General features: G+C 45.6%; 1 protein-coding gene across 1 annotated transcript; it reads left to right on the plus strand.

The window, feature by feature from the left end:
• Positions 1 to 2430: 2430 nt before the first annotated feature.
• Positions 2431 to 13832, plus strand: LOC115194482 (vang-like protein 2). Its single transcript, XM_029754199.1, has 8 exons — positions 2431 to 3169; positions 8654 to 8915; positions 10329 to 10452; positions 10674 to 11281; positions 12190 to 12326; positions 12511 to 12646; positions 12747 to 12993; positions 13427 to 13832. Exons 2-8 carry the CDS (start codon positions 8845 to 8847, stop codon positions 13685 to 13687), a joined length of 1584 nt encoding a protein of 527 aa, XP_029610059.1. The 5' UTR covers positions 2431 to 3169; positions 8654 to 8844; the 3' UTR covers positions 13688 to 13832.
• Positions 13833 to 14299: the final 467 nt, after the last annotated feature.

Genomic DNA, 14299 nt, shown 5'->3' on the forward strand with positions numbered 1-14299 from the left:
TGTGACACTACAGTGTGTGTGTGGGGTCAGTGTACGATATGTCTGTGACACTACAGTGTGTGTGGGGTCAGTGTACGATATGTCTGTGACACTACAGTGTGTGTGGGGTCAGTGTACGATATGTCTGTGACACTACAGTGTGTGTGTTGGGATCTCCAGAGGGGATGCAGATTTTTCGTTTACCTCGGCATGGTGGACGATTCCAGACTCTTACTTTCATTCTCTGTCTCGTAGCGCGACATTCCTTTACCCACGCTTTTGAGTAACTGCTTTTTCTTCTGGTCTTTTGTCTGTTTTCCCTCCATTTCTGTCTTGAGTTCTGTAACCACCTCTCTCGTATAGAGGTTAGAACTGATGCTTCCTCCCTTTGCCAAACCGCTGCACAACAAACTACGGTATGCATACACACGTCTTCAATGATGCTTTTCTCTTTTTCTAATCTCCTTCACTTATGTAATATAGAAATCACAATCTTGGTTTTTTTCTTCCTGTAAAGCATTTAGTCCTTTCTTTTGATTTTATTTTTGTAGATACGAAGAAAAAGTGTACATTTTATTTTTCTCTCACGTTTTAATAAACGGTGAGATTGTTAGCTTGCGAAGAAGGAAAATGAAGTCTTGTTGCAGATTCATGTGGTATGTGACATTAAAAAGAACTGTTTGGGGGAAAAAAAGGATTGAGTCCTAACTCGCCCACCTTGGTTGATATGAGAAGGAAACTAACTCTACCTTGAGTATTTACAGATCCTAATCAAATGAAGCTACCAGTAAGCATATTTATTCACACATTATATATCCACTATTGAGTACAGAAATATCGGGCCAATTTCTCTCTCAAGGGCCCGACAAATGTATTGTCTTTTAGGGCCTCCCGTATCATTGAAGTTGACCACTTGGAGGAGAGCTGTGGAGGTGACAGTGAGCAGCCTCAATTGGTTTGACCTGGGAAAACTTGCCCCGAACGGCCTACTGTATTCGCCTTATAGGAAAGGAGCCAAGCATGACAATGCCCCTGTGCACAAAGCGAGGTCCATACAGAAATGGTTTGTCAAAACTGGTGTAGAAGAACATGACTGGCCTGCACAACGCCCTGACCTCAACCCCATCGAACACCTTTGGGATAAATTGGAAAGTAATCGCCCAACATCAGTGCTCGACCTCACTAATGCTCTTGTGGCTGAATGGAAGCAAGTCCCCACAGCAATGTGCCAACATCTAGTGGAACGCCTTCCCAGAAGAGTGGAGGTTGTTATAGCAGCAAAGGGGGGACCAACTCCATATTAATGCCCATGATTTTTGAATGAGATGTTCAACGAGCAGGTGTCCACATACTTTTGGTCATGTAGTGTATGAGGGGAGGAACTACAGACTTTCTCCAATTTAAATGTTTTTATATATTTTTTAACCTTTTATTTAACAAGGCAAGTCAGTTAAGAATACATTGTTATTTATGATGATGGCCTACCCCAGCCAAACCCTGACGACGCTGGGCCAATTGTCCTAGGGGACTACCAATCACAGCCGGATGTGATACAGCCTGGATTCAAACCAGGGACTGTAGTGACGCCTCTCGCACTGAGATGCAGCGACTTAGACCACTGCACCGCTCGGGAGCAGTGGTCTAAGGTCACATGCGTTTTGAAAAGGAGGTGAGGTGAGGTGAGCGAAAAACAATTGAGATTCACATGATGGTGTTGGAAGAGGATATATTTGACCCTTTATGGGGACTTGTGCATGGGTGGTAGGTTTCTGTTGAGTAGGCCTAACGCACTTTCCAGTCGAGCAGACAGTGCATGTCAGAGTAAAGTGTGTCTAAACGTGATGTTGTGTTTTATAATGCGGCACAGGTGTTGCACTACAACTGAGGCACGAGAAATCGCGTTCAGTGCACCTGCCGCGCGGGGCCACGCTCTCACTGGAGCTGTTGAGCCATAGAAATCAACATTTATTTGATGAATTACATTCCTTTGGGTTGGGCCCTATCTATCTATATGTCTTTCCAAATTCATATTCGGTTACATCCAAGAGCTCGGACATTGAATTAGTTCATGAGTGTAGGGTTTTGGGTCATAGGCCTAATTCTGGAGCGCAGAATACGTGGAATAGGCCAACATCTGTTAGGTTTGCTAAATTGAGGGGCATCCACGGGTCGGATGCAGCTTTAAATGAAACGGACAGTTTGGGGAGGATTAGGTCTAAGCGTCTGTAGTAAAACTCATTGGACAAACTGCAGTTCTGTGATTGTCCTTCATAAGAGGTGAAATGGGAGCAAGGATTATGCCCTGCACTCGGCTCGTCTTGCAGCGAAAGTGAAGGTGAGAATGAACAGAACCGAGAGCGAGAGAGAGAGAGAGAGAGCAGAGAGCGAGAGAGCAGAGAGCGAGAGAGACAAGGAGGCGGAGCGTCGTTGTTGAGGACTCCAGAGAGTGGAGGGAGGCCGGCCATTGATTTTACGGTTGGAAAGCAAAGAGCAAGAGGGTTTTGAATGAATGAAAAACGAATCGAATCCGTATCCTAGTTATCCAGAAAGAGTGAGAGGGTAACCGTTTCCATAACTAGGACACAGAAACCAAATTAAAACTGTGGCTGAAGGGACCTTGCAGCGGATTTTCGCCCTTTGGATAGGGGAGCGAGCGTTTGTCCCAAACCCGGCGGCGGTGTTTTGCCTTAAACGGAACCATAGAACAAAAGCGCAATATATTTTGACTTCTCATAACTGCAAAATGGAATTGATATAATTTACCTGATCTAACATACACTTGGATTTTCTCTATGATTTTATTCTGTGATTATTAATGCAACACAAAAGCATTGCGTATCATGTGGCGCGTTTAACTGTCTTGCGCACCCCTCTCGGTGATGAATGTCCGTATTCACACGCGCAGCGGGGCTCCCAGCGAAGAACAGATTCAGAAACCGAGAATGGGATGCGTCTCATGTCTTTGTATAGCCTGGATGATTTTCAGTTGAGAAAAGGATATCGTATTTGAAGAGCGATTAAGTTACAAACCCTTCGTCCCTGGAAGGTGCAGTTGGGAAGGAAACTGAATGTGGATATGTGTACATCCCAGCCGCCTGATTTGAATCACTGTTTGGGATTTTCTTTGTGTCGAGATTTTTTGGCTACAATTCCCTTTTTACCAATTTGGGTTGCACATTTGAAAATAAAGGTAAGCTTTCTGAACTGCTCGGAGTGTTCTTTTTTGGTAAATTGAATGAAAATATGTTTTCTTTCTCCTGCCAGGTTTGTCATTCAATGCCTCTAAAGCACTCAGAGACCGTTAATTTTTTTCCAATTCAAGTCCTTGAATTGTTGGCTGGTTGTTTATCCTTAATGAATAAGTGGCATTGATGGAAAGGACAATCGGACAACCTTTTTGCATATTTAGTTATAACATCATCCGTCGACACTGGCGCATTACCTGTAAAACAATCTGGCTTGATTTGCGGTTCAGTCTGAAAAAGTAATGTCAGATTTGAATCTCATGATGAGTTTGGGTTGCATGTCTCCAGGCAACAAAATTAAGTATTCCACCCAAATTGCACTTTTACGTACGTGTGCCAAATATGCGCACATGTATAAAACTGGTTTAGAATAGTTGATGAATGCAGCATGCTGTGGTTTTCCACAGCCTAGTCCCCTAAAATCTGTATCGACAACCCGCATCTCCGTGCTGCTGCATGGGCGTGAGACTTGATACTTAATTTCAAGTCGAGGTTTGACATGTCGCCTCGCATTAACCTTTACCGAGAAACGTAATATTTTGGGTAAACACCAATAATAGGTTTACAGTAAAATAGGCTAATCTCACCCGTTCGTAATTCCTGCGTGTCTGAGTTGCATGCGGCTCATTGTGTCAACCAGAGGAATGAGCCGGTGCGTAAAGGATAGGCCCCACGAAGCCTGTGGCTCGATTCATTTAGTTATTCTGTGCTGAGGCGCGGCAACGCCCCAGATCCCGGCTACCTCACCGAGGCTTTCGTCTAGGCCTGTGGAAGGGATGGGAGCCGCAGGCATTCAGACACAGCAGTGCCACCTGGGACTGTAGAACTTTTAAAGCCTATTACACACAAAAACAGCTGGTTTGTTTGGTTGACCTAACTGCTGGGTTGGGTCACTTAGTTGGGTTGTTTTCTTTAAGAAACTGCTGGGTTATTAAGATATGACCCAGCAGGTCAGATCAGAAGATTGGAGGCGTAATTTAGTAGGGGCGTGGCTTTCAGATAGTTATTTTTAGCCACCCATGAGACTAAATGTCATTCCTGTTCATCTGTTCTGTTGCATAGTTATCATATGCTAAGGTTGAACATTTTACATTTTTAATGATGCTTACAGAAGTGTATGAATTCCTTAAAAGCCTATTGTTGGGATACAATAAGGTGGTGTACCTTATTATAATGTGTAAAAATTAATAATAATAAAGTCTGCATTTGCACTATGTAAACTTAACATGATGAACGGGAATGGCATTTACTCTCATGGGTGACCAATAAGAACTAGCTGAAAGACACACCCCTAATAAGCCACACTTCCTGAACAGAACCTAAGGGTTATATTAAAAAGACCCAGCTGCTAGGTCAACCCAGCGTGAGAGTAAAAATACACAACTGAAGGTCAAATTAACCCATGTTTGGGTAATCCCAACGCAACCCAGCTGGCTGGCTCAAAGTAACATGTTCTGTCTACTATTTAACCAGCCCTCAGCTACCAAATAACCCACATTTGGTTGTTTTTAGCCCATAAAACAATGTTGAAGTATTTTGAAGTCACAGGTGGTATCTGTTGCGTTTTCAGATGGAACACTCAGAGCATTTGTGTGTTGCCTAAATCAGGGACCTACAGTTAAATGGTTGCAGAGGGCTGGAACACACACACACACACACACACAGCCTACCACACACAGAGCCTACAACGCACAATATTCCACACTCACTAGTCCCACAAACTAGTGGTTGGGTTCTAGACTTGTGTTGTTGCATTGTATTAATACGGCAGGTAGCCTAGTGGTTAGAGCGTTGGACTAGTAACCGAAAGGTTGCAAGATCGAATCCCTGAGCTGACAAGGTAAAAATCATTCGTTCTGCCCCTGAACAAGGCAGTTAACCCACTGGTCCTAGGCCGTCATTGAAAATAAGAATTTGTTCTTAACTGACTTGCCTAGTTAAATAAAGGTAAAATGAACTAACAGGTGTTTGGGGTTAAATGGGTCAGAGGAAATGGAGAATAATAGTGCATGTAATATCCTCAATAGGTGACCACACACACCCATCACCACACACACCCACACGCACCCATCACCACCCGCACCCATCACCACACGCACCCATGACCACACGCACCCATCACCACCCATGACCACACACACCAATGACCACACACACCCATCACAATAATACCTTGCTGCTTAGGAAGCAATGCCAGCCACTCTAATTAGGATGTGTGAGAGAGAGACACAGAGAGCGACTGGACAGTGTCTGTAGGCTTGTTTGAAGAGTTCAGTTCTGAGTTGGATGAATCATTGAATAAACCAAGCTAAAGGGGGTCATACTACTTTTAGACGAAAATCAGGTCAAGAATGAAGCCAGTTTGGCTTTTGGGAGAGAGAGCCCATAGTGGGGGAGGCCTGCGGAGGTAATCAACAGTAGTCCATTCTGACAAAGTGGAGGACATCAATGAAACAGTTCAGAGGGTGAACTCTGATTGAACTCTGTAATGGTGATCCAGACACCCGCAAGTTATAATAACCTTTACGGCTGACATTACTATTATTGTAATTTCCGGACTATTAAGCGCACCTGAATATAAGCCGCACCCACTGAATTTTTTTAATTTTGAACATAAATAAGCCGCACATGTCTATAAGCCGTAGGTGCCTACCGATACATTGAAACAAATGAACTTTACACAGGCTTTAAATAAACACGGCTTGTAACAAAAATAAATAGGCTTTAACGAAACACGGCTTGTAACAAAAATAAATAGGCTTTAATGAAACACGGCTTGTAACAAAATAAATAGGCTTTAACGAAACACGGCTTGTAACAAAAATAAATAGGCTTTAACGAAACACGGCTTGTAACAAAAATAAATAGGCTTTAACGAAACACGGCTTGTAACAAAAATAAATAGGCTTTAGCGAAACACGGCTTGTAACAAAAAATAAAAAATTAGCAGTAAGCTTTAGTTGTCTTTTTGCACTGAGTCAATTCCTCACGCTGCTGTTTCCAACGTCTTATCATCGACTCATTAAGACCAAGCTCCCGTGCAGCAGCTCTATTTCCTTTTCCAACAGCCAGATCAATCGCCTTCAACTTGAAAGCTGCATCATATGCATTTCTCCGTGTCTTTGCCATGATGAGGGTGACAAAATGACTACCGTAATCAGAATGATGGGAAGTTTGAGAGCGCTTGTTTTAATCTAAACAGTAAACCAAAAAGTTGTTTGACCTTAACCCGTTCGGCAATTTCATTGGTCTAATGAAAGCTTCATGCCGCCAAAAAACTGAGCACGTCACAGAATGTGTTTTTTTGGAGAAAAAATAATTGAAAGCGGGAAAAATCCATATATTAGCCGCGTCATTGTTTAAGCCGCGGGGTTCAAAGCGTGGGAAAAAAGTTGCGGCTTATAGTCCGTAATTTACGGTAACTTACACCCTCTGTTAGCAGTGTTAATAACCCAATGTATAGCTTCCTAGCATCATCCTGTTTCTAAAGCTGTGTGTTGTGATTAGTTTGATTAGACCTATGATTCCTGCCAGGCTCGTGTAGCTCAGTTCTTCTCAAAACAACCCTGTTCCCCTGGGAGTGATACACGGCCACGTCTGTTTTTAGATGTGGGCTGCTGTCGCTTATAAGCGTTTCATTCTCCTTCAGCGATTTCATTCAATGTTTAAAACGCCTGGGCACACGGTTTATTTTTCTGGGTAGGTGTTTCTGCAAAAGGCCTCACTTTGTTCTCGTTGCTCTTTTAAATGGTTTGGTCGTAACTCACATCATGCCTCTTAGGCCTCTAAAAACCCTGTGTAGAATTCTAGCTAATGTCATTGGCATTTGTATGAATAGTGTGTGTGTGTGTGTGTGTGTGTGTGTGTGTGTGTGTGTGTGTGTGTGTGTGTGTGTGTGTGTGTTTTTAACCAGGGAGCTCATGTCTTACACTCACATGAAACCTATTATGTGGTCCCATAAACAGTTGAGTGAATTGGAGTGCGAGAGGGAGAACGACAGAAATAGAGTGCAAAGAGGTGGTTATTCACGACACATTATCACATTAGGAATCAGTGCCTCTCTGACCAGAGAGAGACATACTGGTCCAGCTAAAATGGCATTGGACATGGTCTTTGCAACACATTCTAGCGGAATGAAAAGAAAAATGTTTCTGATCGAGTGCTTTTAGACGGAGGCAAGGGAGAGAGAGGGTGGGTAGTTGATAGTCAGGTCACCATGGCAATAAGCCCCCCATCCCCTCACCCATCGCCTCTCATTCATCCCCATAGTAATAGCCAAGCTCTGTTGCCCCGGAGACCACAGGGGATGGTAGGGGAATGCAGTGTCTGTGTGTGTTTGTGTGTTTCTAGTGTGTGTGTGTGTGTGTGTGTGTGTGTGTGTGGTGCATGCACAATCGGGAATATGAAAGGCGGTAACAAGCTCCTGTCAGCTTAGTGAAACTAATTTGTTGCTGTTAAATGGTGTGTATTTTCCATCTGAACTACCGTATGAGGGGTAATATTGGGCTTGTACCCCAGTGGGATACAATAGAGGTTAAAACCTCTGAAGTCCTTCCACAACTTCATCATGAGGCTTCTTCAGCTGCTTCTAGAAAGGACTTTATTTGAACCCAACTCTTATTCTAACCCAGCTCCCAATGATGGAACATCCTTCCTTCCATGTGTGTCTTGTGAGAGCAGGCTGTGAAATAATCCTAATCGGATGAAAGCAAACTGACAACTCACTGTTTCATGACAATATCCCAGATAGACATGGCTGTTTGGAATCCTATTTAAAGAGCGCTACATCAAGGTTACATCCCTTTGAGCTCTGGTGTTTTCCACGACCTTCCCTTCAGTCCTGTTGTGACAGCCTGCCTATCTGATAGGGCTAATAACATGGTACTAGAATACATTACATAGTAATAAAATGTTCATATTATGCCTCCCAAGTCATAGACTGTTTCTCTGCTACCGCACTGCAAGTCTAGGACCAAAAGGCTCCTTAACAGCTTCTACCCCCAAACCATAAGACTGCTGAACACTTCATCATGATTACGTTGACTATTACATTGACCCCCAATTTGTGTTGTACACTGCTGCTACTCGCTGTTTATTATCTATGCATAGTCACTTCACCTCTACCTACATGAACAAATTACCTCTAACCTGTACCCCCACACACTGACTCAGTACCGGTACCCCCTGTATATAGCCTTGTTATTATGTTATTGTTACTTTTTATTCTTTTTTACTTTTAGTTTATTTGGTAAATCTTTTCTTAACTCTTCTTGAACTGCACTGTTGGTTAAGGGCTTGTTTACACCTGTTGTATTCGGCGCATGTGACAAATAAAGTTTGATTTGATTAATAAACAGTTTTATATCTCTTCCTCCCCCCTCTCCCCTCCTTCTCTCTCCCTTTGCTCTTCCTCTCCCTCCTGCCGTCAGGTCTGTCCTCCCCCTGTCCTCCGGCCTCCAAGATAGATTCCCTCAGGAGTAAGGTTGAGCTCCTCCGCCTGCCACTGGCCCTCTCCTCCAAGTCCATCAGCCACCGCAAGAGTCAGCTGGGCGGAGCCGGGGAGCGCGGCACGGGGGGAGGAGGGACCCACAGGGGCAAACCCCGCCCACCGGCCTCCGACATGGACAACGAGTCACAGTATTCAGGCTACTCCTATAAGTCCTCGCACTCCCGCAGCTCCAGGAAGCACAGGTGGGTAACACATACATGATATATACACTGAGTGTACAAAACATTAAGAACACCTGCCCTTTCCATGATATAGACTGACCAGGTGAAAACAATGATCCCTTATTGATGTCTCTTGTTAAATCCACTTGATCTACACTGATTGAAGGGGAGGAGACCGGTTAAAGGAGTTTTAAGCCTTGAGATAATTGAGACATGGATTGTGTATGTGTGCCATTCAGAGGGTGAGACAAAAGATTGACGTGCTTTTGAACGGGTAGGTGCCAGGTTTGTGTCAAAACTGCAACGCTGCTGGGTTTTCAAACTCAACAGTGTCCCGTGGTGAAAATGGTCCACCACCCAAAGGACATCCACCTAACTTGACACAACTGTGGGAAGCATTGGAGTCAACATGGGCCAGCATCCCTGTGGAACGCTTTCAACACCTTGTAGAGTCCACATCCCGAGGAATTGAGGCTGTTCTGAGGGCAAAGGGGGGAGCAACTCAATATTAGGAAGGTGTTCCTCATGTTTTGTGCACTCAGTGTATACTTATGCAGAACACACACAAACACACTCACTCTCTTGTAAATACACTTTAACTTGCGTGTGACCACATATCCTACGTTATAGAAGCTTTGAGTGTGTGTGATAGTTTGACGATGGGGTTTGGTTAACCTCTAGAACAGTGGTTCTTAACCTTGTTGGAGGTACTGACCCCCACCAGTTTCATATGCGCATTCACCGAACCCTTCTTAATTGGAAAAATAAAATTCAAAACATAGGTATATATTTTACTGGTGCACAAAATGAACCGTGCATCAACATCAGTGTTCAAAGAACAAAACCATTAAAACATGATTTTCACACAAAAACAAAAACATAATAATGAATATTTACTGCAAATCAGTGTGACTTCTGCTGTTGCCTTTCAGAGACCAGTTCAGAAATGCTTAAGGAAGTGTTCTCTTAGTTTTGCCGGTGCTAGACTAGAATTGCTCAACTTGGCATTGCAAATCATGCAGTTAGGACGCTGACTCTCATCACGTTCCGTTATACATGTGAATCCATATTGTACATATTCGTCCGACCACTTTCTTTTTTTGCTCGACATAGTTAGTATGAAGGGATTAAAATATTAAGAAAGAAATCACACGACGTACCATCGACAGTCACAATTCGACTACTGAGCGCGCCAAATTCCCTGCAGTACAGATAGGCCAAGCGATGTTGCGTGATCACCTGCAGCCAATGATGGCCAAGCGGGGCGTGTCATCACGAATCATATGAGTCGGGTGTGTGTCTTGACCTCCGCCGAACCCCTGAGACTGACTCACCGAACCCCTGGGGTTCGATCGAACCCAGGTTAAGAACCACTGCTCTAGAAAGTAGGACCTGTATTAGGGTTAACCCTTTGTCTCTGTGTGTGATGTTCAGGGATAGGCGGGACAGGCACCGCTCCAAAAGCAGAGACGGCAGTAGTCGTGGAGACAAGTCAGTCACCATCCAGGCCCCTGGAGAGCCTCTACTGGACACAGAGTCCACCCGTGGAGATGACAGGGTCAGAGTTCAGTCCTTTCCTACAATACATTTCCCATCACTACCCTGACCATCTATCTGTCTGTATCCTGTCATCCTCCACCTTTACTTGACTTTCTCTAATCTGTCTTTCTCTAATCTGTCTGTCTCTTTCTCATTATCCTCATTTGTTCAGGTAATATTTTCTCTCCCTATGACCTCCAAACATATGCTCAAATAATGTCTCTCTCCCCCCTACTCCAGGATGATAACTGGGGTGAGACCACCACCGTGCAGACTGGCACGTCAGAACACAGCGTCTCTAACGAGGACTTGACGCGCGTCTCCAAGGAGCTCGAGGAGTCCTCCCCGTTGGAATGCCGTCGTTTCCTTGGACCTGCGTTGGGCGCCGTCCTGGGCCTCTTCGCCCTGGTCACCCCCCTGGCCTTCCTGGCTCTGCCCCAGCTGCTGTGGCGTGAGTCCCTGGAGCCCTGCGGCACGCCCTGCGAGGGCCTCTACGTCTCACTGGCCTTCAAACTCCTGGTCCTCCTCATCTCCACCTGGGCCCTGTTCCTGCGCCCGCCGGGCGCCACCCTGCCCCGCCTCTACGTCTTCCGCTGCCTGCTGCTGGCGCTCGTCTTCCTCTTCGTGGCGTCCTACTGGCTGTTCTACGGCGTGCGCGTGCTGGAGCCCCGGGAGAGGGACTACAGGGGTATCGTCGGGTACGCAGCGTCGCTTGTGGACGCACTGCTCTTCATCCAATACCTGGCCCTGGTGCTGCTGGAGGTCAGACACCTGCAGCCTGCCTTCTGCCTCAAGATGGTGCGCACCACAGACGGGGCTAGTCGCTTCTACAACGTGGGACACCTCAGGTGGGTGTGTTTGTGACGTTTCATGAAGGTTGTTTGTGCGTGTGTAGTTTTTCATAAAGCATGGAATGTGAGTTTGTTCATGTGTGTGTTTTAGTGTGTTTGTGTGGTTTTCCTGTACCTGCAGGTACTATTTTTTGGGGGGTGTTAATTTGCATGTTTCATACCATAATCTCAGCTTTGGTGTTAGTTTCAGAGACCGTTATGATAACAACGTGGTTAGCCCCATCATCCAGTCAGCTGAACTGAAACCTGCATTACCTCATCGGCCTGTTTGTTGGGGCTATTTGCGTACGTGTGTCATTTGTATGGTGAGTGTTTAGGTTGCGTCAAGCTATTTGGGTAGCACTCATGAGTATGGTCCAATGGGAGAGGTTGTGTTTGCTCCAGTAGTTACATGCTTCCCACCCTAGTGGGTTTGGAGGGGCAGTGAAGCGCTGAAGCTGACAGGTGATCTATAATAGCTGCTGTACCACATCTGTCCTGTAGTCTGTGCTACAGGTGCCACTGTTGAAGGTAAAACGCTTGTCTGATGTTTGAATATGTTGCAGAAGGGATAAATACGACGATGCTACTGATGATAATGGTGGTAATGTTGATGATGTTGATCTGAGTGTTGACGATGATTACAACGTATTCCACTTGGGTCTCCCGAGTGGCGCAGCGGTCTAAGGCACTGCATCTCAGTGCTATAGGCGTCACTACAGACACCCTGGTTTGAATCCAGGCTGTATCACAGCCGGCCGTGATTGGGAGTCTCATAGGGTGGCGCACAGTTGTCGGGGTTTGGCCGGTGTAGGTCAAGCAAATAAGAATTTGTTATTAACTGACTTGCCTAGTTAAATGAATAAAACACATTTTGAAATGGTAATGGCAGGTTATTAAAGGTTCCCGTGTGTCTCTCTCTCCAGTATCCAGAGAGCAGCAGTGTGGGTGCTGGACCAGTACTACAGTGATTTCCCAGTCTACAACCCTGCTCTCCTCAACCTGCCCAAGTCCATCCTCTCTAAGAAGATTTCTGGCTTCAAAGTCTACACTCTGGGAGAAGGTAAAGACTCGACTCGATACTATCCTTTCTTCCTTCTCTCCTCTTCTCCTCTCATCCTTTTTCCCCTCAGTCACTTTTCACCCCTGTCTTTATTGTCTTCCAATAGTGATACCATTTCTTTCCTCAATGAATAGCACATTTTTATGTTGATTGCTTTTTTTCTTGATTGTGATTTATCTTCCAGAGAACAGCACCAATAACTCTACAGGTCAGTCCAGAGCGATGATCGCTGCGGCGGCGCGCAGGAGAGACAACTCCCACAATGAGTATTACTACGAGGAGGCAGAGATGGAGCGCAGGGTCCGCAAGCGCAAGGCCAGGTGAGGAGGGGAGACAAACGGAGCTTGTCAGACAGGGACGGCAATATTTAAAACCAGTCTAAAACGTCATATCCATAACACATGCCCTACCTCCTCCCAGGCTGGTGGTGGCGGTAGAGGAGGCTTTCACGCACATCAAGCGTCTCCAGGATGACGAGCCGGCCGCCTCGTCCCCCAAACACCCCCGCGAGGTGATGGACCCCCGGGAGGCGGCTCAGGCCATCTTCGCCCCCATGGCCCGGGCCATGCAGAAGTACCTGAGGACCACGCGCCAGCAGCCCTATCACAGCATGGAGAGCATTATCAACCACCTGCAGTTCTGTATCACGCACAACATGACCCCCATGGTGAGCCACTGCACCCTTAATATAGCCCCTATACTCTTAATATAGCCCCTACACCCTTAATATAGCCCCTACACCCTTAATATAGCCCCTACACCCTTAATATAACCCCTACACACTTAATATAACCCCTACACACTTACAACATGGCCCCTTAGATGCCTCTCAGGCAGTAAGATATGATTCATACACTCTTGATGTGATATCTGTACCCTTGACATGACCACTAAAAATAACAGCCGTACATGACCTAATATTCAACTTGAGGTATTCATGACCATAACAGGATTAGAATAAGCATGATTCACTTGGTGAATCATATCTAGCCTACTTAACATTCCCCTGAGAGAAAGTGATCCCATGGCTGTCGCCCCACTTTCAATATGACAAGATGCGTCACACTGTCTATCTCCTTCTCTCTTTGTGTTTCTCTCAGGCCTTTCTAGAGCGCTACCTCTCCCCAGGCCCTACCATGCAGTACCAACGGGAGAATGGTAGGGGGCGCCAGTGGACCCTGGTGAGCGAGGAGCCGGTGACGTCCGCCCTGCGCCCGGGTCTGGTTTTCTCCCTGCGCCGACTCGACTTCTCCTTGGTCGTCACTGTGGCGCCCCTCCCATTCCTCCACCTGGGGGAGGAGTTTATCGACCCCAAGAGCCACAAGTTCGTCATGAGGCTGCAGTCGGAGACCTCTGTGTAGAAATGGAGAGGAGACGAGAAATTAAAGGATAGAGATGGAAGAAGAGATGATACGAGTGAGGAAAAGAGAGACTATGTTTCAGATTTGCTCAAAGCCCAACTCTCAGCGTTGACCTCTGTGTGATAAGAGGGAGAGAAGACACAAATGTGAAGAAAGAGAGGAGAGAATGGTAGAGAGAATATGAGATGGGGAAAGGAACAGAGAGAGCGACACATTTTACATTTGACTCAGAGACCAACTCTCTCTGGGTCCTCTCTTACTGTTTTTGCCTGACCAATCAGACACTCCCATGAGCTGATCATTCCCACAATGCATCAGCTTCACCTAGACCTGAGCGTGTTGACACCATGTAGCTTCATACTGTTACCAAGACTGTGCAGAGTCCTAGGGAGTTATTACACGTACAAGACCTTAATACAGCTCATAGCTCTGTTAATAACGATGTAATAACCACTTTATGTGATTTAAATCCACCCCAAACCATTTACGATGATGACTGTTCAACGCAACTCAATGGCTGTGTTTTCTCAAAATCCCCGGATTTTGGTTAGAAAACCTCATGGTAGACTTTCTTGGTTCTACATTCCACAGCATATATACTTCCCATATATA

This window comes from Salmo trutta, chromosome 5, assembly GCF_901001165.1.
Source record: "Salmo trutta chromosome 5, fSalTru1.1, whole genome shotgun sequence".
Lineage (NCBI taxonomy): Eukaryota > Metazoa > Chordata > Actinopteri > Salmoniformes > Salmonidae > Salmo > Salmo trutta.